This window comes from Diceros bicornis, chromosome 2 (assembly GCF_020826845.1).
Source record: "Diceros bicornis minor isolate mBicDic1 chromosome 2, mDicBic1.mat.cur, whole genome shotgun sequence".
In the NCBI taxonomy this organism is placed as follows: Eukaryota; Metazoa; Chordata; class Mammalia; order Perissodactyla; family Rhinocerotidae; genus Diceros; species Diceros bicornis.
This window is the reverse complement of record NC_080741.1, coordinates 52005584-52028499: the sequence shown is the minus strand read 5'-3', so window position 1 is coordinate 52028499 and position 22916 is coordinate 52005584. Positions and strand designations below refer to the sequence as shown.

General features: G+C 39.2%; 1 protein-coding gene across 1 annotated transcript in view; it reads right to left on the bottom strand.

The window, feature by feature from the left end:
- DOCK3 (dedicator of cytokinesis 3) overlaps positions 1–22916 on the bottom strand; it is a 460033-nt gene that overhangs the window by 118160 nt on the left and 318957 nt on the right. The window contains exon 13 of the mRNA XM_058559633.1: positions 1065–1153. Coding sequence (XP_058415616.1) covers positions 1065–1153 — 89 coding nt within the window. The remainder of the gene's footprint in view (positions 1–1064; positions 1154–22916) is intronic.

Below are 22916 nucleotides of genomic sequence, written 5' to 3'. Positions count from 1 at the left end.
CATACATAAGGGAAAGCAGTCACTTAAGAATAGTGAGACAGGCCCTGAGGACCCCCACGCTACAGAGTTGTAGAGGAATCAAGTTCTCCCAGCTAAGGGTCTTAAACTTTGCAGCCTGTGGTGTAGAGCTGCTCCGAGGACCCTCCTAGTTGAATATCTGCTGACCTTGATACAGAAAAAAACAGTTCTCAACAACTTTGGAAAACTGCCATGTTTTGCAGTGGCTTTACACTGTCATTTAAGGCCAACTTTTTATTCACAACAAGTCTACGAAAGTTAACACAAAGAAGGTTATGTAAAAGAGGTTATGAAATAATGTAGAGGTAAAAACTGTCAGGAGAAACATGGTTCTATGTAAATTTGATAGCTATCTTCAAGAGTATATAAAAGTTCATAGGCTTTTAAATAGTGCTTCTAACTTAAGCAATTAAAGTTTGATTTAGAAAACACAATCTTTCTAAAGTGTAGAATTACACCAAGATTTACACAGAAATTATTTAAACAGAATTTTAAAAGAAAAGGAGGGAAAAGGAAAGGAAGTTGAACTAAGATGAAAGCAAGCTTCTTTGAAATAAAGATGTTCTATTCTAGTTCCAGAATAACTGATATTGGCAGACTAATCATTGATTCTCATTAGTGTCAAGCTTTCTTGGTGATGCTAACACTGCCAGCAATAGAACAAGTGATATTAATATTGGTCTTTTTGGGGGGCTAGGTATGTAATCTTTGTTCAGGAAAACACAGACTTCACAATGTAACAAACCCTGCAACTCTTTTGTTCACTCTGGATTTAAACTGCAACTCAAGTTACCTATCAAAGCACATGGAATCCATCACACACACACACAAAAAAAACCCAGAAAATGTATTTTGGTTGGAAATAATTTAGGAAGGTCTTAAATTATCGCAAAAAGAAATAGTAGAAAGTGCCTGGGCAGGAAAATAAACGTCTGTAGGGAAGTGAACTTTACATATGGCAACTGATCAGCACAAATCAATTTAGGTACGTGTGATCAGTGACTACAAAGGCAACACAATGTTTTCTAGCAAGAGAAGTACATCACCATGGCTGGCGCTGGGGGCAGAGTACTTGGCGCTGGACTTGCGGATGATATTCTCCTGGATCTGGGACCACTCACTCTCGTTGTTGCACCTGCAACAGAAGGACAGGCATTATGATTCTCAAGGGTTTTAAATATCTGGTCTGAAGTTCCAACGTGTAACAGTAAGTTTGAAGGGAAACTTCAAACTCACTTTCCTAAAGAAACGAATGTATATTTTAGTAAATTTAGCAAGGCTTGTTTTCTGTTAAGGCACACAGAAGATTTACACTTGGGGAAAGACTAGAAACTCTAAAATGAATCTCTACAACTATTTTCTAAGTGGCAAAATAACTTATTCTCTGAAGTAGCACTCTCCCATGTGACGTTTTTCCTTTTTAGCCCCTTACACACACATACACACACACACACACAACTCGGCTCCAGAGGGAAGTTTTTGACAGAGAAAAAAACAGTTCCTCTTGACAAGTACTACTCAACAAGTTTAGAAACTGCCATGCCTCGCACTGGCTTTATACTGTCATTATACTGGACCCAGAGTAAAATCCTGCTAAGCTCAAGGTAATGTAGATATTTGTTTGTGGCTGCATTTCGGCCAGACCAAGAAGAAAAGTTTGGAAGAGTAGTGGGTCTGGTTCACGGTGAAATTTTTGTCATCAAGGGGAAGAAAGACTTAGCAGAGAAAGCTGGATGTCTAAATATGTAAGAATAAAGTAGTTGCCTAGGAACTTTGGGATTGGGACAAAAGAGAGAATGGAGGAACAACACTGCACCTCTGTTAATTTCTGACATTTCAGAGTCTTCTCCTCTAAAGGGAAACTCCAAGGGGGCTGCACCAAGGCAACCATTTGGTATAGCTTAGGAACACAGACTAGGAATTCCTCATCCTAATGCAGACACCTCAGTGAAACAAGTGGAATGAGATTACGGTCATCTCTTGAAAATTCCGTGTGACACCGAGAGTCCCCGTAGCCCTGGCCCCGCCGCTTCCCCTGTTGGATAGGGAAGTATGGACCCACTGACTTCAGAAAACAGGACCCACACACAAAGGAAAACCCATGGAATCTTTCCATGGTTACTCAGAAGTGTGCAGTCCAGCACAGCCACTTCCAAGAAGAAACTCCAGTAAGAGTTATATCATGTGCCATCAGCAGTGTGAAGCACAACAGGTTTCTAAATAAAAGGGTTTGTATAGAGGCTATTCAGAGATCAAGGAGGTTGGTCACGATCTTAATTTTGTTACTCAATCAGTGGCTCTTCAGATTCCTCAGTCAGTACTTACGCAGAGATGTTGCAAAGAATTTTCAAAGACGAGGTTCTCACAGTCCAGGGCTGTGAGGATAAATTCTTGCTTGCAGAATTCTTTCCAAACAAAGGAAGGGGGAGAGTAGTCTTTAAAATGATCACTTGTGATTTAGCAACTCAGTTGGAAATCAAAAGTGAGATGTGCTGGCAGCAGCACATCCAGCCCTTCCTGTCTGACATGCACATTGTCTCATCTCTTCCAACCAGTCAGTACATCAGAGAAGTGCCCAGCGGGTGAGGATTCAAAGAGTTGTCTTGCTGTCAGCTTTCTGTCACTTTCTAGGTTTATAAGATCAGTAGTTACTTTCTTTAACAGAAATCTGACTACAGTTTGTCATAAATAACATACTCCTCTCATTTCAAAAGAAGTGTCTTGAATATTAACTCACTCTCTCTAATAGGTGGTGTAATTTTATTATTTCTCCAATAAAACACTCACTGGCTCCTTGGTAGTATAGGGGAGCTGGTGCTTTGCTGACCACATCAACAGTGAACATCAAGAGTGAACCATGTGCATTATTTCACTCACACGTACCCTTCTACCCCGTATACATACACTGACGTACAATTCAGATGCCAGCAACGGATGGCTTGTCCCTGCCACTCCTCTCCCTTTGCACACCCCTTAACTATCGGTGGTCTTCACAACTCTGCCTTCAGCCCATTGCCTTCTTACCCTACAAGCTTTCCTGGGCAATCTCACCCTACTCCCATAGTTTCAACCACCACCAGAAGCTGCCAAGCCCCAAAGCAGTATCTCCAGCCCAGACTCATCCTAAGTTCCTGACCTGCATGGCCACAAGAGAGCTTATCATCTCTCTCCCATCTGTCTGCTCCCAGAGACTCCCTCTCACTGAGTAGAACCCACTAGTTCACTAAAGCCGAACCCTTCTAGCTGTCACTATGTCCTATACACTTTTATCTTAAAATCTGTCACATCTGACCCCTCGCCTTCATGCCCTTGGTTCAGCCATTATCACCTCTCTTCTGGACCAGTGTAATCACTTTCTAATGGGCCTTTCAAACATCTCCCTTTTCAGAATGCCAAAATGAGCAACTCAAGTCATCTGAAACTAAGTGGATGTGGTGTCATCAACATATTTTAACCAAACACTAGGATTTTGTAAGGAAAAGTTATAAATGTAAGCATTAAGCATTTATTAAATAATCTAATGAGCTGTGATTATAGTAAGGCATGATTATTTCATATCCAATCAAATTAATATTTAGAGCACTATTACTGATGTTGATAGTTTGTCCTCAATTGTAAGAAGCATGAGGGATTGTGGTCTAAAGGAGGTCTGTGTGCCTCTGTGATGGTCCACTTTCATCACAGAGAAGATGACAAGCACAGGTAGTGAAGCAGCACTTCAACCACTACATGTCCAGGAATTTTACCTAAGAAATAAGACAGAGGGATGAGAGGTTTTTGGTTTTTTTCCAGGGAATCTCCAAGCATTCAGAAGCACTGGAGTAGGGGTGCAGGTTCTGTTCAACAAAGAGAGTTCAGAATACTCTTCTTCTTCACTCATGTATTGGGGCACATTTTATCATTTGCCTCTTCCCCACTACCTCCTTATCTTCTTGATTTCTGTGTTTCTGATCGGTATTCACTCAACTTTCTTCTCATCTTTCTCCATGGTGGGCAACCCAAAAAAAGCATTCAAGAAATTTTAGATGGTTGTTTGTAAAACCTGTAAGTTTGCATTTTTAGAAGGGTGCCAACTATAGGCAGATAATGATTGGGATATTTTCCTATATTTTATTTTACTTAATTCTCATAATCCTATAAGATAGGTATTATCATCTTACAGATGAGGAGAGTGAGGTGGAGGTGGAGTCTAAACATAGGTCTGCCTGGTCTCAAAAGCAGGGCGGGAGGCAGATGGTGGAGTAGGAGAGGCTGCAAAGTACTGTAACCCTGAAAACCTTAGTCCTGCTCCAGGTTTCAGGGTATTTGTCTCCCTGACATCAGTCAGCATGTCCATTTTATCTACTTTCACCTAATTGCAACTAATTGCAAGCCAAGTCTTGACTATGGCTTAAAACTTAATTTAATGCAAATACTCTATACTAAAATTCCTTCTCTTTGGGTGTGCCCTGCTTCATTTTGGCCTTACTTGGTTGAAAGTCCTAATAAGCTAGAAAATAGGCAACAACCTACAGATTTAGGAACACTACTGATGCTGACCACTTGTTCATGCACTTCTTACTTTTAGTGCAAAAGAAAAGAGAAGCATCAAGAAGGATGAAGAAGAACAGCACAAATTCCTATTAAAATGGGCCAACTGCACAGTGTCGAAGACCAAACTGATACAATCAACCAATCTGATTCATTCTGGATGGGCTCTCATGGGCCATGAGAAACTGTCTTTTTATTGATGAAAAATTTAAACTATTTCTTATTTTACTACTTATATGTTTATTTTAATACAATTGAAAAAAAAAAGACAAGTAGGATATATAAAATTATAGTGTTTTAGATATTTTTTTACTGAGATCACATCAGTTTATAACATTATATAAATTTCAGGTGTGCATCATTATATTTCAACTTCTGTATAGACTGCATTGTGTTTACCACCAAAATCTAGTTGCCATCCATCACTGAATACTTGTTCCCCTTTATCCCTTCCACTCTCCCCCTGCTTCCTTCCCCTCTGGTAACCACTAATCTGCTCTCCTTATCTATGTGTTTGTTTGTTTATCTTTTACATACAAGTTAAATCATATGGTAATTGTCTTTCTCTGTCTGACTTATTGTGCTTGGCATAATACCCTCAAGGTCCATCCATGTTGTCACAAATGGCACGATTTTGTCTTTTTTATGGCCAAGTACTATTCCGCTGTATGTGTGTGTGTGTGTATTTTCTTTATCCGTTCATCCACTGATAGGCACTTAGGCTGCTTCCAAGTCTTGGCTATTGTGAATAACGCTGCCATGAACATAGGACTACATATACCTTTTATAATTAATGTTTTCAGGTTCTTTCGATAAATACCCAAAAGTAGAATAGCTGGATGATATGGTATTCCCATTTTTAATTTTGTGTGGAATCTCCACACTGTTTTCCATAGTGGCTGCACCAATTTACATTCCTACCAGCAGTGTATGAGGGTTCCCCTTTCTCCATATCCTCTCCAATACGTGTTATCTCTTGTCTTTTTAATATAGCCATTCTGATAGGTGTGAGGTGATATTTCATTGTAATTTTGATTTGCATTTCCCTAATAATTAGTGATGATGAACAAGTCGAACATTACAATATATTAAAAGGGCACACACCACAATCAACTGAGATTTATTCTGAGGATGCAGGGATGGTTCAACATCTGTAAATCAATCAGTGTGATATACACTGCATTAACAAAATGAAGAATAAAAATCACATGATCATCTCAATAGATGCAGAGACAGCATTTGACAAGATACAGCACCAATTTATGATAAAAACTCTGAATAAAATCAGTATAGAAGGAAAGTACCTCAACATAATAAAGCCCATATATGTCAAACTCACTGCCAATATCACCTTCAATGGTGAAAAACTGAAAGCTAAGAATAGGAACAAACGAAGGATGCCCACATTCACCACTCTTATTCAGTATAGTATTGGAAGTCCTAGCCAGAGCAATCAGGCAAGAAAAAGGGTTTTCTATACATATAGTCATGTTATCTGCAAATAGTGACAGTTTTACTTCTTCCTTTCCAATTTGGATACCATTTTTTTCTTTTTCTTGCCTGATTCAACTTGCTAATATTCTGTGAAGAATTTTTGCATCAATGTTCATCAGTGATACTGGCCTGTAATTTTCCTTTTTTGTGTTGTCCATGTCTGGTTTTGGTATCAGGGTAATGCTGGCCTTGTAAAATGAGTTAGGAAGCGTCCCCTCCTCTTCAATTTTTTGGAAGAGTTTGAGAAGGATAGGTATTAAATCTTTGAATGTTTGGTAGAATTCGCCAGGGAAGCCATCCGGTCCTGAACTTTTGTTTTTTGGGAGGTTTTTGATTACAGTTTTAATTTCTTTACTAGCAACTGACCTATTCAGATTCTCTATTTCTTCTTGATTCAGTTTTAGGAGGCTGTATGATTCTAAGAATTTATCCATTTCTTCTAGGTTATCCAGTGTGTTGGTGTATAGCTTTTCACAGTATTCTCTTATAATCTTTTGTATTGCTGGGGTATGCACTGTAATTTCTCCTCTGTAATTTCTGATTTTATTTCTTTGAGCCTTCTCTTTTTTCCTTAGTGAGTCTAACTAAGGGTTGTCAATTTTGTTTTCAAAGAACCAGTCTTAGTTTCATTGATCTTTTTTATTATCTTTTTAGACTCTATTTTATTTATTTCTGCTCTGATTTTTATTATTTCCTTCCCTCTACTGATGTTGGGCTTCATTTTTTCTTCTTTTTCTAGTTCCTTTAGATGTACCGTTAGATTGTTTGTTTCAGATTTTTCTTGTTTTTTGAGGTAGGCCTGTATTGCTATCAACTTTCCTCTTAGTACCACTTTTGCTGCAGCCCATAGATTCTGGTATGTTGTGTTTTCATTTTCATTTGTCTCCAGGTTTTTTTTGATTTCTCCTTTGATTTCTTCGTTGATCCAGTAATTGTTCAGTAGCATGTTGTTTAGTCTCTATGTATTTGTGACTTTCCCAGCTTTCTTCTTGTAGTTGATTTTTAGTTTCATACCGTTGTGGTCAGAAAAGATGCTTGGTATTATTTCAGTCTTCTTAAATTTATGGAGACTTGCTCTGTTTCCCAGCATATGGTCTATCTTTGAGATTGTCCCATGTTCACTTGAGAAGAATGTGTATTCCACTGCTTTTGGATGGAATATTCTATATATATCTGGTAAGTCTATCTGATCTAGTGTTTCATTTAAGGCTAATGTTTCCTTGTTGATTTTCTGTCTGGATGATCTATCCATTCATGTAAGGGGGGTATTAAAGTCCCCTACTTTTATTGTGTTGCTGTCAATTTCTCCCTTTAGGTCTGTTACTAGTTGCTTTGTATACTTTGGTGCTCCTATGTTAGGTGCATATATATTAATAAACTTTATGTCTTCTTGGTAGAATGTCCCTTTTATCATTATATACTGTCCAACTTTGTCTCTTGTTATCTTTTTTGGCTTGAAGTCTATTTTATCTGATATAAGTATGGCTACACCCACTTTCTTTTGGTTGCCATTTGCTTGGAGTATCATCTTCCATCACTTCATTTTGAGCCTATGTTTGTCTTTAGAGCCAGGGTGGGTCTCCCGGAGGTAGAATATTGTTTGGTCTTGCTTTTAATCCATCCAGCCACTCTATGTCTTTTGATTAGTGATTCCATCCATTTACATTTAGGGTGATTATTGATATATGAGAGCTTAATACTGCCATTTTATTTTTTGTTTTCTGGTTCTATATTTTCATTGTTTCTTTTTCCTTGTGTTTCTGTGTGCCATTTCAGTTCGGTGCTTTTATTTCCTCTTTTTGTGTTTTGTGACTCTGCCCAGAATTTTTGTTTTGTGGTTACCATGAGGTTTGTATAAAAGATCTCATAGGTGAGGTAGTCCTTTTTCTACTGATAACATCTTATCTCCATTTGCCCATGCAAGTTCCATCCTTTCCTCTTCTCCTTCTATGTTTTTATTGTCACAAATTATCCCCGTTTGTATTGTGAGTTTGCTACCAAATTTAAGTGGTTATAGTTATTTTTAATGCCTTCTTTCCCTTTAGCCTTTACGTTATAATTGTTTACTAACCTGTTCTAATATAGAGTTTCTAATTCTGTCTGTCTATTTATCACTTTGCTTAAAGCTTTGTATACTTTTGCCTTTTTGTTTCAGGTAGGAGAGCTCTTTTCAAGATTTCCTGTAAGGCAGGTCTAGTGGTGATGAACTCCCTCAGCTTTGTTTGTCTGGGAAAGCCTTTATTTTTCCTTCATATTTGAAAGATAACTTTGCTGGATACAGTATTCTTGACTGACAGTTTTTATCTTTTAATATTTTGAATATATCATCCCACTCTCTTCTGGCCTGCAGTGTTTCTGCTGAGGAATCTGCTGATAGCCTAATGGGGGTTGCTTTGTAGGTTATTTTCTTCTCTGGCCGCCCTTAATATTCTTTCTTTGTCATTGACTTTCGACAGTTTTAATATAACGTGCATTGGAGAAGATCTTTTAATATGATGTGCCTTGGAGACGGTCTTTTGAGATAATTAGGTGTTCTACTAGCTTCATGTACTTGTATATTCAGTTTCTTCCCCAGATTTGGGAAGTTCTCAGCTATTATTTCTTTAAATAAGCTCTCTGCTCCCTTCTCCCTCTCTTCTCCTTCTGGGACACCATTATCCTCACATTTCAGATAGATATTTAAGTCAGACATTTCTTGCAGAATTTCTCTCTTTTTTTTTTGGTGAGGAAGATCAGCCCTGAGCTAATATCCGATGCCAATCCTCCTTTTTTGCTGAAGAAGGTTGGCCTTGAGCTAACACCCGTGCCCATCTTCCTCCACTTTATATGGGATGCCGCCACAGCATGGCTTTGACAAGCGGTCTGTCGGTGTGCGCTGGGGATCTGAACCTGTGAACCCCAGGCCGCCAAAGCAGAGCGCACACACTTAACCGCCTGCGACACCAGGCCGGCCCTGAATTTCTCCATTTTTAAAAAAATTACTTTTCTCTCCCCTTCCATCTGAATCATTTCTAGATTTCTATCTTTGAGCTAGCTAATGCTCTCTTCCATATGGTCTGCTCTATTTCCAAGGCTTTCTACTTTACTATTCATCTCATTTATTGTGTTCTTCAGTTCCAGAATTTCTGTTTGGTTCTTTCTTAGAGTTTCAATCTCTTTGGTGAAGTACTCCTGTTAATTAATTTTATTCCTCTGAGCTCACTGAGTCTTTCAAAGTTTGCTTGTAATTTGTTGAGTTTCTTCATGACAACCATTTTGAATTCTCTGTCAATTAGATCACAATCTTCCATGATTTCAAGTTTGGTTTCTGCAGAACTGTCATTTTCTTTTTGTGATACCATGCTACTGTAGTTTTTCATGGTGCTTGATGAGTTGCTCCTTTGCTGGTGCATTTGTGATAGCAAACACTTTTCTTATTTGGGTAAGGCTTTGTTTACTTTGATTCTGAGCTGCTTCTGGTTGTATGTGAGAGCCCGCACTTCCCACCCTCCACTGCCTCTGCCAGAGGTATTGTCATCAGTGCCCTTGTTGTCCTGCTTGCGTATCTGAGGTTTCTGGTGTCTTGCTGCTTATGATGTCGCTGCAGTCATGGGTGTCATCACCAGACTCACTGGGCTGGTGAGCACCTCTGCTGCTTCTGGGGTAGCCTGGGTCATGGGATCCCCCACTGTGGCACAGGAAGGGGAAGAGTGGAGTGGGAGCTGGGGTCACAGGCACCTTCACCACCTCCAGGTTTGTTGGGTCTGCAGGCGCTGCTGCTACAAGTGGAAGGGCCCAAGTTGTGAGCACTGCCGCAGCTGAGGGGGATCTGAGGTCATGGGCTCTGCTGTCGCTGTTACCTGGCTCTCTGTGGGCTCAGGCACTGCTGCTCCCGGGTTTTCTGGGGGTGCCGGCATCACTGCTGCCAGAGGCACTCGGTTTGTAGGTGTCACTGCTGCTGCTGGGTGAGCTGGGGTTGTGGGCAACGTGCCACCGCCGCAGGGGGAGGGGTACCTGGGTTGCAAGCAGTTCCGGGTTTCTTGAAGCTTCTGGTCTTGGATGCCAGCACGCCTCCTGGGACCTCAGGTCACGGGCACTGCCACTGCAGTTGGGGACCTGGGGTCCTGGATGCAGCCCCTCCTGCCGGGAGGTCCAGGGTCGAAGACACTGCAGCAAGAGGAGTGGGAAGGGGCTGGGTTACAGGTATCATCATGGTTCCTGGAGCCTCTGGTTATAGGCCCCTCAGCAGTTTCCAGCACATCCAGGAGCCTGGGATGCCTGGGTTTCTGGGGCCTCCATTCATGGGCATGACTGCAGTTCCTGGGGCCTCTGGTTGCAGGCGTGGCTGGTTGCAGTCCTGGAGTCTCTAGTTTGGGGAATTGCCGCTGCTGCTCCCCTGGTTCCATTGCCTCCAGAAGGTCCAGTCCACTCACCTTCAGATGTATAGATGTATGGATCTATCAGGCGTTCTGGTGTGCTCTGCAGAGAATCTTTTGTTGGTCTATAAATGTCCTACTGCTTATAACTTAGAGGGGAGAGACAAAGGGAACAACTCACTCTGCCACAATGCTGATGTCACCTCTCAGAAATACTTATTTTTACTCCATTTGCAGGTAGTAGAAGGGCTTCCATGAGTAACACTTCAGCCCCTTCCATCACTTTCCTGGGAGAAGAAGTAAGTTCTTTGGCCAGTGCTTCTAGGAGAAGAACCTGGGCATGAACATCTCAGTTCTGCCTCTTCCCTCTTTTGGGACCAACCTGTTTGCAGAGAGCACACAATCTCTGCACCACCAGGCTCCACATTGATGGTGACTTTAAAAGTCTTTCTAATTCAGGGCTCATGTTAATCACAAGTTATAGTAGGTTGAATGGCGGCCCCTAAAAAGATATGTCCATACCCTAATCCCTGGAACCTGTGAATATTACCTTATTTGGAAAAAGGGTCTTTGTGGGTGTAATTAAGGATCTTCACAGAAGATTATCTTGGATTATCTGGGTAAGCCCAAGTTCAATGACAAATGTCCTTAGAGAAAGGCAGAAGAAGATTTAAGATAGAAGAGAAGATAAAGACAGAAAAGGAAGCAATGTGACCAGAGAAGCAGAGACTGGAGTGATGAAGTCCCAGGTCAAGGCATGATGACGGCCATCAGAAGCTGGAAGATGTTGGGCCTGCCCCATGGCGCAGCATTTAAGTGCGCGTGCTCTGCTGCTGGCGGCCTGGGTTCAGATCCCGGGCGTGCACTGATGCACCACTTGTCAGGCCATGCTGTGGTGGCATCCCACCTAAAGTGGAGGAAGATGGGCATGGATGTTAGCTCAGGGTCAGTCTTCCTCAGCAAAAAGAAGAGGACTGGCATGGCTGTTAGCTCAGGGCTGATCTTCCTCACACACACACACACACAAAAACAGAAGCTGGAAGATGCAAAGAATAGATTTTACCCTAGACACTACAGAAGGAGTGTTGTCCTGCTGGCATCTTGATTCAAGACTTCTGGCCTCCAGATTGTGCGAAAAAATTTCTGTTGTTTTAAACCACAAAACTTGCGGTAATTTGTTATAGTAGCCATAGGAAACAAATATGAAAGTCCATGTGGCTCACAGATGTAAACTATGATCTCAAATTTAAGTGTTGTTGCTAATAAAGGTGACACGTTTATCTATACTACTTACATATATATATACACATTGTAAATTTACATCTATGCTACTCTACATTGTATATCCATTTTTATGTATACCTGCTTAATATTCTGATCTCAGAACCAATCTATTGGTATCCATTGGCCCGCCTCAAACTCCAAGAAAAGCATTTTATTCTTAGTTTACTAAGCCGAGATTGTTAAATAATTGGGAATAAAGGTTGACCTTCGTCAAGTATCTTTTTGATATCAGGATGATTGTATAGTTTTCCCCTCTGATGTATTCTATGCTAATTGCACTGTGATCAGAAAACGTGGCCTGTATCTTACAGAATTTACAGAAATTTTTTCTACGAATAATTTTTTTTAAATGTTCCATGAGCACTTGAAAAGATGCATTCTCTTGGTTGGACAAAAAATTTGTTTAGAGCTGGGAGGACCTATGGCCTGGCGAGCTGGGATATTCTGGTTATACCTAACGTCCTGACATCAACACCACTCCTTTTGACTATCAGAATGTCCTGATTTAGATGATAAATTATGCTCACTCTACTTAGAGGTAGGAGAGCAAGTGGCTAAGAGTATGGTCTCTTAACCAGGCTGCTCAGGCACGTGTCTCATCACCCTGTGCCCTGTTGCCTCACCTGTATAAGAGAGATAATAACAGCCCATGGTGAATGTCATTGTCTGTCATATCAACCTTATTCAGATTCTCTCCTAAGTCAGATTTATTTATCTGATTTAGATATTTGTCTTCATCCTTATTTATATTTGTCTTCTTACCCGTCAAGAGGCATGTTAAAGTCTCTTGCTTTTACTGTAATTTTATCTTCTCTTTGTATTTCTAATAAATTGACTATAATTTTGAGTCAATATTATTATATGCCTAAAGGTCATGACAATCTGATCTTCACTATAAATTCCACTGCATATTGGTATAAACGCTCTTTCTATCCCTGTGGAGGACAAAAAGGGCTTTCTGGGACACTGGGGAGCTAAAGGCAGAGATGACAGCAAGGAGACTTGGGCTCTCACACTGCTTTCTCTCCCCAGTTAAGAAAGTGGGTGTGCTAGGCTGAGTTTGGTCAATGTTTCTTTAAAATGAAGTACATGGACCGTTGGGCAAATATCTCCAGAATGGAGGTGTGAACCGTGAATTTAATGGGTAGCATAGTAGTAACCCTCTACTTTGCAGGGATAAAGTAATCAGGCTGCTCCTGCTGGGGATTCTGGGGCTGAGGTAGTGGGTGGTGCTGTCATGTGCTGTGTCTGTGCCTGGCCTGAGAGGTCACTTTGCTTCTTGTGAGATCATGTGTTCTTGGAGGATAAACAGGAAACCCAATTTAACCTTATAGCGTATGTGTGTTCTTTTTCTATCAATCCATGATACTCCTGACATAGAATATTCACTTTATACTTTTTAAATTTATTTCTTATCATTAATATTGTGACATGTTTTCATTTTGTTTGTATTTTTTATACTTAGCCTGCTTTAATCTTTCTGTGTCTCATCTTTGTGTGTCTCATTAATATATAGATGGATTTTGTTTTTTGACCCTATTTTGAGAATTTTTATCTAACAGGATTTTTGTTCATCTCAATTATATTTATTGTTATAACTGATATGGATGGGCTTTCTTCTGTCCTTTGCTATAGGTATTCTGATTTTTTTTAACGCTATTTTACAGCACTTTTGTACTGTACGGTCTATGTTCTTACCTGCACCTTTGTGATGGATGATTATACATCCTGCATTTATTTCTTTTTTTGTGTGTGAGGAAGATCAGCCCTGAGCTAACATCCATGCCAATCCTCCTCTTTTTGCTGAGGAAGACTGGCCCTGGGCTAACATCTGTGCCTATCTTCCTCCACTTCATGTGGGCCGCCGCCACAGCATGGCCTGACAAGCGGTGCCTTGCTGCGTGCCTGGGATCTGAACCCAGGCCGCCAACAGTGGAGCGTGCGCACTTAACCGCTACGCCACGGGGCCGGCCCTGTATTTATTTCTATTAGGGTTTCCTTCAGGATAGCAATGTTCAAATTTTTACTAACAGAAATATTAATTCAGTTTTTAACCTAATTTGTGCCTTTATTATTACTGGTTAATAGGAAGTATGATAACCCAACAGCAATAAAAACTAAACGTTGACCATAAGGAAGGATTAACACTTTAAAAATAACATGTTCTACAAAGCCTGTGATATGACTTCTGTCCCTAGCATTTTTTGTTATTGTTGCTGGTTTTGAATCATTATAGGTTAAGTGAACGATTAATTTTTAAATCAAAATATGATTACTACCATTCTTCTGTTCTTCCAAGAAATGTCATTAATTTGTTGAGTCCCTTACTTAACCATGGTGTTGACCATCTTCCTCACTGAGTGCACAGGGTTGGTATGAAGTTTCCATGTGATTATACATCCAGAAGAGCTCTGAAAGAGCACAGAGCACTAAAAAAATGTACACTGGCATTACTATTGAAAACAGGTGACATTTTATGTGACTACCATGGAACAATTAAGATATTATGGATGGAATTATGTAGGATTTGTAGTTTAGATGTAAAAGCGGAACTTGCCAAAAACCAAGAGTCACTGGGGACAAAAAAGACAGGAGAGCCAGCTCTGAAGGTCTAGTGGTTAAAGTTCGGCACTCTCACTGCTTTGGCAGCTCAGGTTTTTTCCTGGTTGTGGAACCATACCACCCATCTGTTAGTTGCCAGGCTGTGCCGGTGGCTCACATAGAAGAACTAGAAGGACTTACAGCTAGGATATACAACCATGCACTGGGACTTCGGGGAGAGAAAAAAAAAAAAAAAGAGGAAGATTGGTAACAGATGTTAGGTCAGGGCGAATACTTCTCCGCAAAAAAAAAAAATAGATAGGAAACTCCTTTTAGATGGCGTGTAGTATGCCCATTATTTGGGTACACATCATCTGCTGAATAACCAGTCCTCCAATTTATCCACTTCTTTCCTGTTTGATTCACTAGTTCATATGGGTTCTTGTTTTCTCTCTCTCTTATATTACTTATTCCTTTTTTTTTTCAATATTGTAGATGAGGAAACTGAAGTTCAGGGAATTAGGGTTATTTTACCAAATCTCACAGCTTCTACCTACCTATAATCTCATCTATCTATCCAGTAGATGAAAGTATTATCTATTTTTTTGAAAAAGCAAGTTGGGATCATATATACTACTGACATACTTTTAAGTCAGCTAACAAAGTCGTTATATAAAGGCAGCTCTGCCTTTATATACTCTGCCTACTCTTAGAACCACTGTTCTTTCACGTCATTCTTCCTGAAGCAGCAGAACAGAAAAAAGGAAAAGAAATCTGATGTGCTTTCCAATCCTGTGGTAGAGAATATTTTGGATTTCATATGTGAAGACTTAGATCCATGTTAGAGACTCCTGTTGTGAGCCTCTCACCCTTGCACGAACAGGAGTCATCTTGAGCTGACTTTCTTTAATCTGGCTCATTAGTTAATGAGTTCTGTTTTGCAGCAGCACTAATACACAAATGAATCCAGTTGTGCACTGAGGCTAGAGACAGGGGGCATTAGAAGTCCAAACAGAGCAGTTCCATGGGCACTGGCCTACTGGATTTGAATCTTCCTTGTATGGCCTGAGCAGATACTTGGTGCAGATGCTCCAACAATGTGTGTCTGAACACTGATAATGGACACAGCAGATAATGGTCCTAGGTAGATGATAATCCATGGAAAATTGGGAAGGCCTAGGCTAGGAGAGAGAGAAATATGAGCTACTTCCTTACCTGACTTGCAAGTGAGAAACAGTATTTTTCATTTAAAGTTATTATATATAAAGACTTCAGCCTTCTTTTCTCTGTACCAAAATGAGGATGACCCAACGGCCCTTTACTCATTTAAGAATGAACTTCCATTTAAGAATCGTTCCTAAACAAGTACCCTCAAGTTAAGCCGGTTTCATGGATAAGGTGGATATGAAACAACCCAAAGGCAGTGTTCTGAGAATGCTTGTGTCTACCCCAAATATAAGGAGAGGTTCCCTTCCAGTCATCACTCACAGAAGAGGCTGCCACCTTATATTTCTGTCCTCACAAAGACTTTCATGCTATGGGGCATTCTCTGAATCACTTTATTTTGAATATCACTGAATAGCACTGTTTGGGTCAGTTACATTAGCATGAAATGACCTCAATTAATGCAAGTTTTAGACGCTTATAAAGTTCTTCTGACAGAACTGGTTAAAAAAACTTTTTTAAAGAGAAAAACTACATGTATTTAGTATTTATCCTTGGATATGATGTCCAAATTGAAGTGCTGGATGTTACCATAAACTTACCTTAAAAGCAGCATAATAAGTAGCTGTATCATTAAGGTCTCATATACGGGCCTACAGGACAAGTGAAAACAAACATCAAGCGTCCAACTGTTAAGCAACATATGTAATTGGGCATCAGGATGAATTTCCAGTGAAAGCATCATCAAGGATTCAAAAAGTGTGATGTATTAAAACCAATATGATGGAAGTGAAAATAATGTGTCTTAGAAAACTGTGTCAGATGACTCAGAAAGTTGCTCTAGTGATAACAAAGACCTGATGGCATCATTGCATATAAAACTTTGAGTAAAATTTTCTCATAACATGTGAGAGTGGGGAAAAAGCAATACTTCTTAATTTTACATAATACGTGACTGAGTACATAATGTGTAATATACATTTTACATAATATTTAAAATATAACTAAAATGATAAATTTAATATTCTAAGTAGTTATTTATCTATTTCATTAAGGTTGGACTAAAAATGTTTATTTGGAGTTTTTCATTGTGAAGTTGGACAGTGGTCATCACATATTCAGAGACATCTTGTATTTGGTCACATGCACTATTTATGGATATCCCCCACCCTGAAGTTGGCTTTAGCTCCTTGGCACTCCTCTCCTTTCATGTCCTAGGCTCCAGGTTCAGCAAGCCCTGTGCCTGCTTGTGACCCTTGCCCCTCTGGCCAAGACGAAAGATATGATATCTATACCAGACTGAACTGCATAGTGGTTATTTATGTGTGATTTTTAAGGCTTTTGGCGCATCAGGAAGTGACCTAGTTCTCATGCCTTGGCTTCTTGTTGAGATTTTCTTAAAAGGATGTTGTACCTTCCAATACACACACATTAAACAACATCTATAAAGCCAGAGCAGTAACCATGGGAAGAGATATACTTCTCTGGTTGAGGCCGACTCTAAATAATCAAAGAAACGATGAGAATGTCAACAACTAATGAGATAGTTTGCCAACTCACTGATTAAAACTATACAAGAGGTTTTTATCCTTGCAAAATCCTGTCTAAGAAAGGCTAAAGCACTATCGGTAGCAATTAGCAAACCCTTTAAGCTTCCAATTCAGTCTAACAAATATGTCCCCTGAAACTTACTGGAAAATGTTGCTTCTCCTGAGGGCTGGATTCACCGTGCTCACATGGATTTAAACACTAATCCTAGAGGAATTCCATAGAGTACACAAAATCAATTTCACGAATATGCAGTTGGAAGTCTGTTTGAAAGTCTATTAATATTTTCAAGGGGAAAAATTATCCCACATTTTAACTATATTAGTTCTTCAAAAAATGTTTTTTAAAACTATCTTCTCTATAAAAATATCTTTCTTTGGCTTTTTAGAACTAATATATTAGGCACACCTCATAGGAAGGAGCTAAGAAAAAGCTACACAGGAATCCCACTTCTTGCAAAGTGACATGTTGGTACTGAAATCTGTTGTTTTAGAAGCAATCAGAACTATTAAGCCTGAGAGTACAACTTCAAGAGGGATGCTGTGCAAGCCCCTATCCACAATGAGAATTTGCACTGAAGCAAGGAAAAGCTGATACATGTAAAGAGATGCAATTATGGAGTGTTATCTATAAACCCCTTGACTTTGGAAAACACAGAGTGGAGTAAGATGATATTGACAATGATTTCTAATTTCTGTTTAGTTCACTGTATTATACTCTACTCTATTTTTAAATTTCTTATCTTTAGCAACTTTAGTGACGTTACTACACATCAATGAGTCAACGCCCTATTTTTTTTTTTTTACTGCCGTAACATAGGTTTAAACATAATATAAATTTCAGGTGTACATCATTATATTCCAATTTCTGTGTAGATTACATCATGTTCACTACTAAAGGTCAAATATCGTATGATTTCCTTCATTAAGTAGTAGATAATAACAACAATAAACAAACACATAGGGACAGAGATTGGATTGGTGGTTACCAGAGGGGAAGGGGGGAGGGAGGAGGGTGAAAGGGATAATTCGGTACATGTGTGTGGTGATGGGTTGTAATTAGTATTTTGGTGGTGAACATGATGTAATCTATGCAGAAATAGAAGTACAATGATGTACACCTGAAACTTTTACAATGTTATAAACCAATGTTACTGCAATAAACAAACAAAAAAAAACCAAAACAAAACAAAAAAAAAAAGAGTAATTACAATCTATCACCACACACATGTGCCTAATCACCTCTTTCGCCCTCTCCTCGATCCCCTTCCCCTCTGGTAACCACCAATCCAATCTCTGTCTCTATGTGACTGTTTGTTGTTGTTTTTATCTTCTACTTATGAGTGAGATCATATGGTATTTGACTTTCTCCCTCTGACTTACTTTGTTTAGCATTATACCCTCAAGGTCCATCCATGTTGTCAAAGATGGCGGGGTTTCATCATTTTTTATGGCTAAGTAGTGTTCCATTGTGTATATATAGCACATCTTCTTTATCCATTTATCCCTTGATGGGCACCTAGGTTGCTTCCAAGTCTCGGCTATTGTGAATAATGCTGCAGTGAACAGGGGTGCGTGTATCTTTACCCATTTGTGTTTTCATGTTCTTTGGATAAAAGCCCAGCAATGGACTAGCTGGATCGTATGGCAGTTCTATTCTTAATTTTTTGAGGAATCCCCATACTGTTTTCTATAGTGGCTGCACCAGTTTGCACTCCACCAGCAGTGTATGAGAGTTCCCTTCTCTCCGCATCCTCTTCAACGCTTGTTGTTTCCTGTCTTGTTAATTATAGCCATTCTGACGAGAGTGAGGTGATATCTCATTGTAGTTTTGATCTGCATTTCCCTGATAGTTACTGATGTTGAACATCTTTTCATGTGCCTGTTGGCCATCTGTATACCTTCTTTGGAGAAATGTCTGTTCAGGTCCTTTGCCCATTTTTTAACTGGGTTGTTAGTTTTTTTGTTGTTGAGATGTATGAGTTCTTTATATTTTGGATATTAACGCTTTATCAGATACCTGGTTTGCAAATATCTTCTCACAATTGTTAGGTTGTCTTTTCATTTTGTTGACGGTTTCCTTTGCTGTGCAGCAGCTTTTTAGTTTGATGTAGTCCCATTTGTTTATTTTTTCTGTTGTTTCCCTTGCCCGGTCAGACACGGTACTTGAAAAGATGCTGCTAAGACCAATGTCAAAGAGCGTACTGCCTATGTTTTCTTCTAGAAGTTTCATGATTTCAGGCCTTACATTCAAATCTTTAATCCATTTTGAGTTAATTTTTGTCTATGGTGTAAGATAATGGTCTGCTTTCATTCTTTTGCACGTGGCTGTCCAGTTTTCCGAACACCATTTACTGAAGAGACTTTCCTTTCTCCATTGTATGGTCTTGGCTCCCTTGTCAAAAATTAGCTGTCCATAGATGTGTGGATTTATTTCTGGGCTCTCGATGCTGTTATCTTGATCTATGTGTCTGTTTTTGTGCCAGTACCATGCTGTTTTGGTTACTATAGCTTTGTAGTATATTTTGAAATCAGGGAGTATGCAACTTCCAGCTTTGTTCTTTTTTCTCAGGATGCCTTTCGCTATTTGGGGTCTTTTGTTGTTCCATACACATTTTAGGATTCTTCGTTCTATTTTCTGTGAAAATGTCATGGGAACTTTGATAGGGATTGCGTTATATCTACAGATTGCTTTAGGAAGTATGGACATTTTAACTATGTTAATTCTTACAATCCAAGAGCACGGAATATCTGTCCGTTTCTTTGTGTCTTCTTCAATTTCTTTCAACAATGGTTTATAGTTTTCAGTGTACAGATCTTTCACCTCTGTGGTTAAGTTTATTCCTAGGTATTTTATTCTTTTTGTTGCAATTGTAAATGGGATTGTATTCTTAATTTCTCTCTCTGCTACTTCGTTGTTAGTGTATAGAAACGCAGCTGATTTTTGTATGTTGATTTTGTATCCTGCAACTTCACCGTATTCATTTATTATTTCTACAAGTCGTTTGGTGGATTCTTTAGGGTTTTCCATATATAAAATCACGTCATCTACAAATAGTGACAGTTTCACTTCTTCCTTTCCAATGTGGATCCCTTTTATTTCTTTTTCTTGCCTGATTGCTCTGGCTAGGACTTCCAATACTATGTTAAGTAGGAGTGGTGACAGTGGGCATCCTTGTCTGGTTCTTGTTCTTAGAGGGACAGCTTTCAGTTTCTCACCATTGAGAATGATATTAGCTGTGGGTGTGTCATCTATGGGCTTTATTATGTCGAGGTACTTTCCTTCTGTACCCATTTTATTTAGGGTTTTTATCATAAATGGATGCTGTGTCTTGTCAGATGCCTTCTCTACATCTGTTGAGACGATTGTGTGATTTTTATTCTTTCTTTTGTTAATGTGGTGTATCACGTTGATTGATTTGAGGATGCTGAACCATCCCTGCATCCCTGGAATAAATCCCGCCTGATCACGGTGTCTGATCTTTTTAATGGGTATTGTTGTATTCAATTTGCTAGTATTTTGCTGAGGACTTTTGCATCGAAGTTCATCAGCGATATTGGCCTGTAATTTTCTTTTTTTGTGTTGTCCTTGTCTGTTTTTGGTATCAGGGTAATGTTGGCTTCATAGAATGAGTTAGGAAGCGTCCCCTCCTCTTCAATTTTTCGGAAGAGTTTGAGAAGGATAAGTATTAAGTCTTCTTTGAATGTTTGGTAGATTTCACCAGGGAAGCTGTCTGGTCCTGGACTTTTATTTTGGGGGAGGTTTTTGATTATTGTTTCAATCTCCTTACTGGTGATTGGTCTATTCAAATTCTCTACTTCTTCTTGATTCAGTTTTGGAAGGTTGTATGATTCTAAGAATTTATCCATTTCTTCTAGATTATCCAATTTGTTGGCATATCGCCTTTCATAGTATTCTCTTTTAATCTTTTGTATTTCTGAGGTGTCCGTTGTAATTTCTCCTCTTTCACTTCTGATTTTACTTATTTGAGCCTTCTCTCTTTTTTTCTTGGTGAGTCTAGCTAAAGGTTTGTCAACTTTTTAATCTTCAAAGAACCAGCTCTTGGTTTCACTGATGTTTTCTATGTTTTTTAAGTCCCTATTTTATTTATTTCTGCTCTGATTTTTATTATTTCCCTCCTTCTACTGATTTGGGGCTTTGTTTGTTGTTCTTTTTCCAGTTCCTTTAGGTGCACTGTTAGATTGTTTATTTGAGATTTTTCTTGTTTGTTGAGGTAGGCCTCTGTTGCTATAAACTTCCCTCTTAGAACCGCTTTTGCCGTATCCCATAAATTCTGGGATGTCGTATTTTCATTTTCATTTGTCTCCAGGTATTTTTTGATTTCTCCTTTGATTTCCTCATTGACCCAGTCAGTGTTCAGTAGCATTTTGTTTAATCTCCACATTTTTGTGGCTTTTCTGATTATCTTCCTGTAGCTGATTTCTAGTCTCATACCGTTGTGGTCAGAAAAGATGCCTGGTATTATTTCAGTCTTCTTAAATTTACTGAGACTTGTTTTGTGGCCTAATATGTGATCAATCCTGGAGAATGTTCCATGTGCATTTGAAAAGAATGTGTATTCTTCGGTTTTGGGATGGAATGTTCTGCATATCTACTAGGCCCGTCTGGTCTGGTGTGTCGTTTAAGGCCAGTGTTTCCTTACTGATCTTCTGTTTGGATGATCTATCCATTGGTGTCAGTGGAGTGTTCAAGTCCCCTACTATTATTGCGTTACTGCGTATTTCTCCTTTTATGTCTGTTAGTAACTGCTTTATATATTTAGGTGCTCCTATGTTGGGTGCATAGATATTTACAAGTGTTATACCCTCTTGTTGGGATATTGTTCCCTTTGTCATTATGTAGTGCCCTTCTTTGTCTCTTGTTTACGGGTTTTGTTTTAAAGTCTATTTTGTCTGATACAAGTTTCGCGACCCTAGCTTTCTTTTCATTGCCATTTGCGTGGAGTATCTTTCTCCATGCCTTCACTTTCAGTTTGTGAGTGTCTTTAGGTCTGAAGTGTGTCTCTTGTATGCAGCATATATATATGGGTCTTGTTTGTTTATCCAGTCAGCCACCCTATGCCCTTTGATTGGGGCATTTAGTCCATTGACATTTGAAGTAGCTATTGATAAGTATGTACTTATTTGCCATTTTTTTACTTTTCTTCTGGGTGTTTTAGTAGTTCTTCTCTGTTCCTTTCTTGTTCTCTTGCTCTCTTCCCTTGTGGTTTGACGGCTTTCTTTAGTATTCTGTTTGGGTTCCTTTCTCTTAGTTTTTTGTGTATTTATTATAGGTTTCTGGTTTGTGATTACCATGAGGTTCATATATAATAACCTGTATACAGCAATCTATATTAAGTTGATGGTCTCTTTAGTTTGACCTCTTTCTAAAAGCTCTACTCTTTTATTCCCCTCCTCCCACATTTTATGTTTTTGATATCACATCTAAACTCGTTTGTGTTTTTGTATCCATTACCCTCTTATCATGGAAATAGATAATTTTTTCCTATCTGTGGCCTTCTCTTTCCCCCTTATTTTAGCATTTCTTGTAGGACTGGTTTCTTGGTGATAAACTCCTTTAGTTTTTGCTCATCTGGGAAACTCTTTATCTCTCCTTCCCTTCTGAATGATAACCTTGCCAGGTAGAGTATTCTTGGCTGTAGGTTTTTTCCTTTCAGCACTTTAAATATATCATGGCACTGTCTTCTAGCTTGTAAGATTTCTGCTGAGAAGTCAGCTGATAGCCTTATGGGGTTTCCTTTGTATGTAACTTGTTGCCTTTCTCTTGAGGCTTTTAGGATTCTCTCTTTATCTTTAATTCTTGTCATTTTAATTATAATGTGTCTCAGTGTGGGCCTCTTTGGGTTTACCTTGTTTGGTGCTCTCTGTGCTTCCTGTACCTGGACATCTGTTTCCTTCCTTAGGTTAGGAAAGTTTTCAGCTATTATTTCTTCAAATAGATTCTCTGCCCCTTTGTCTCTCT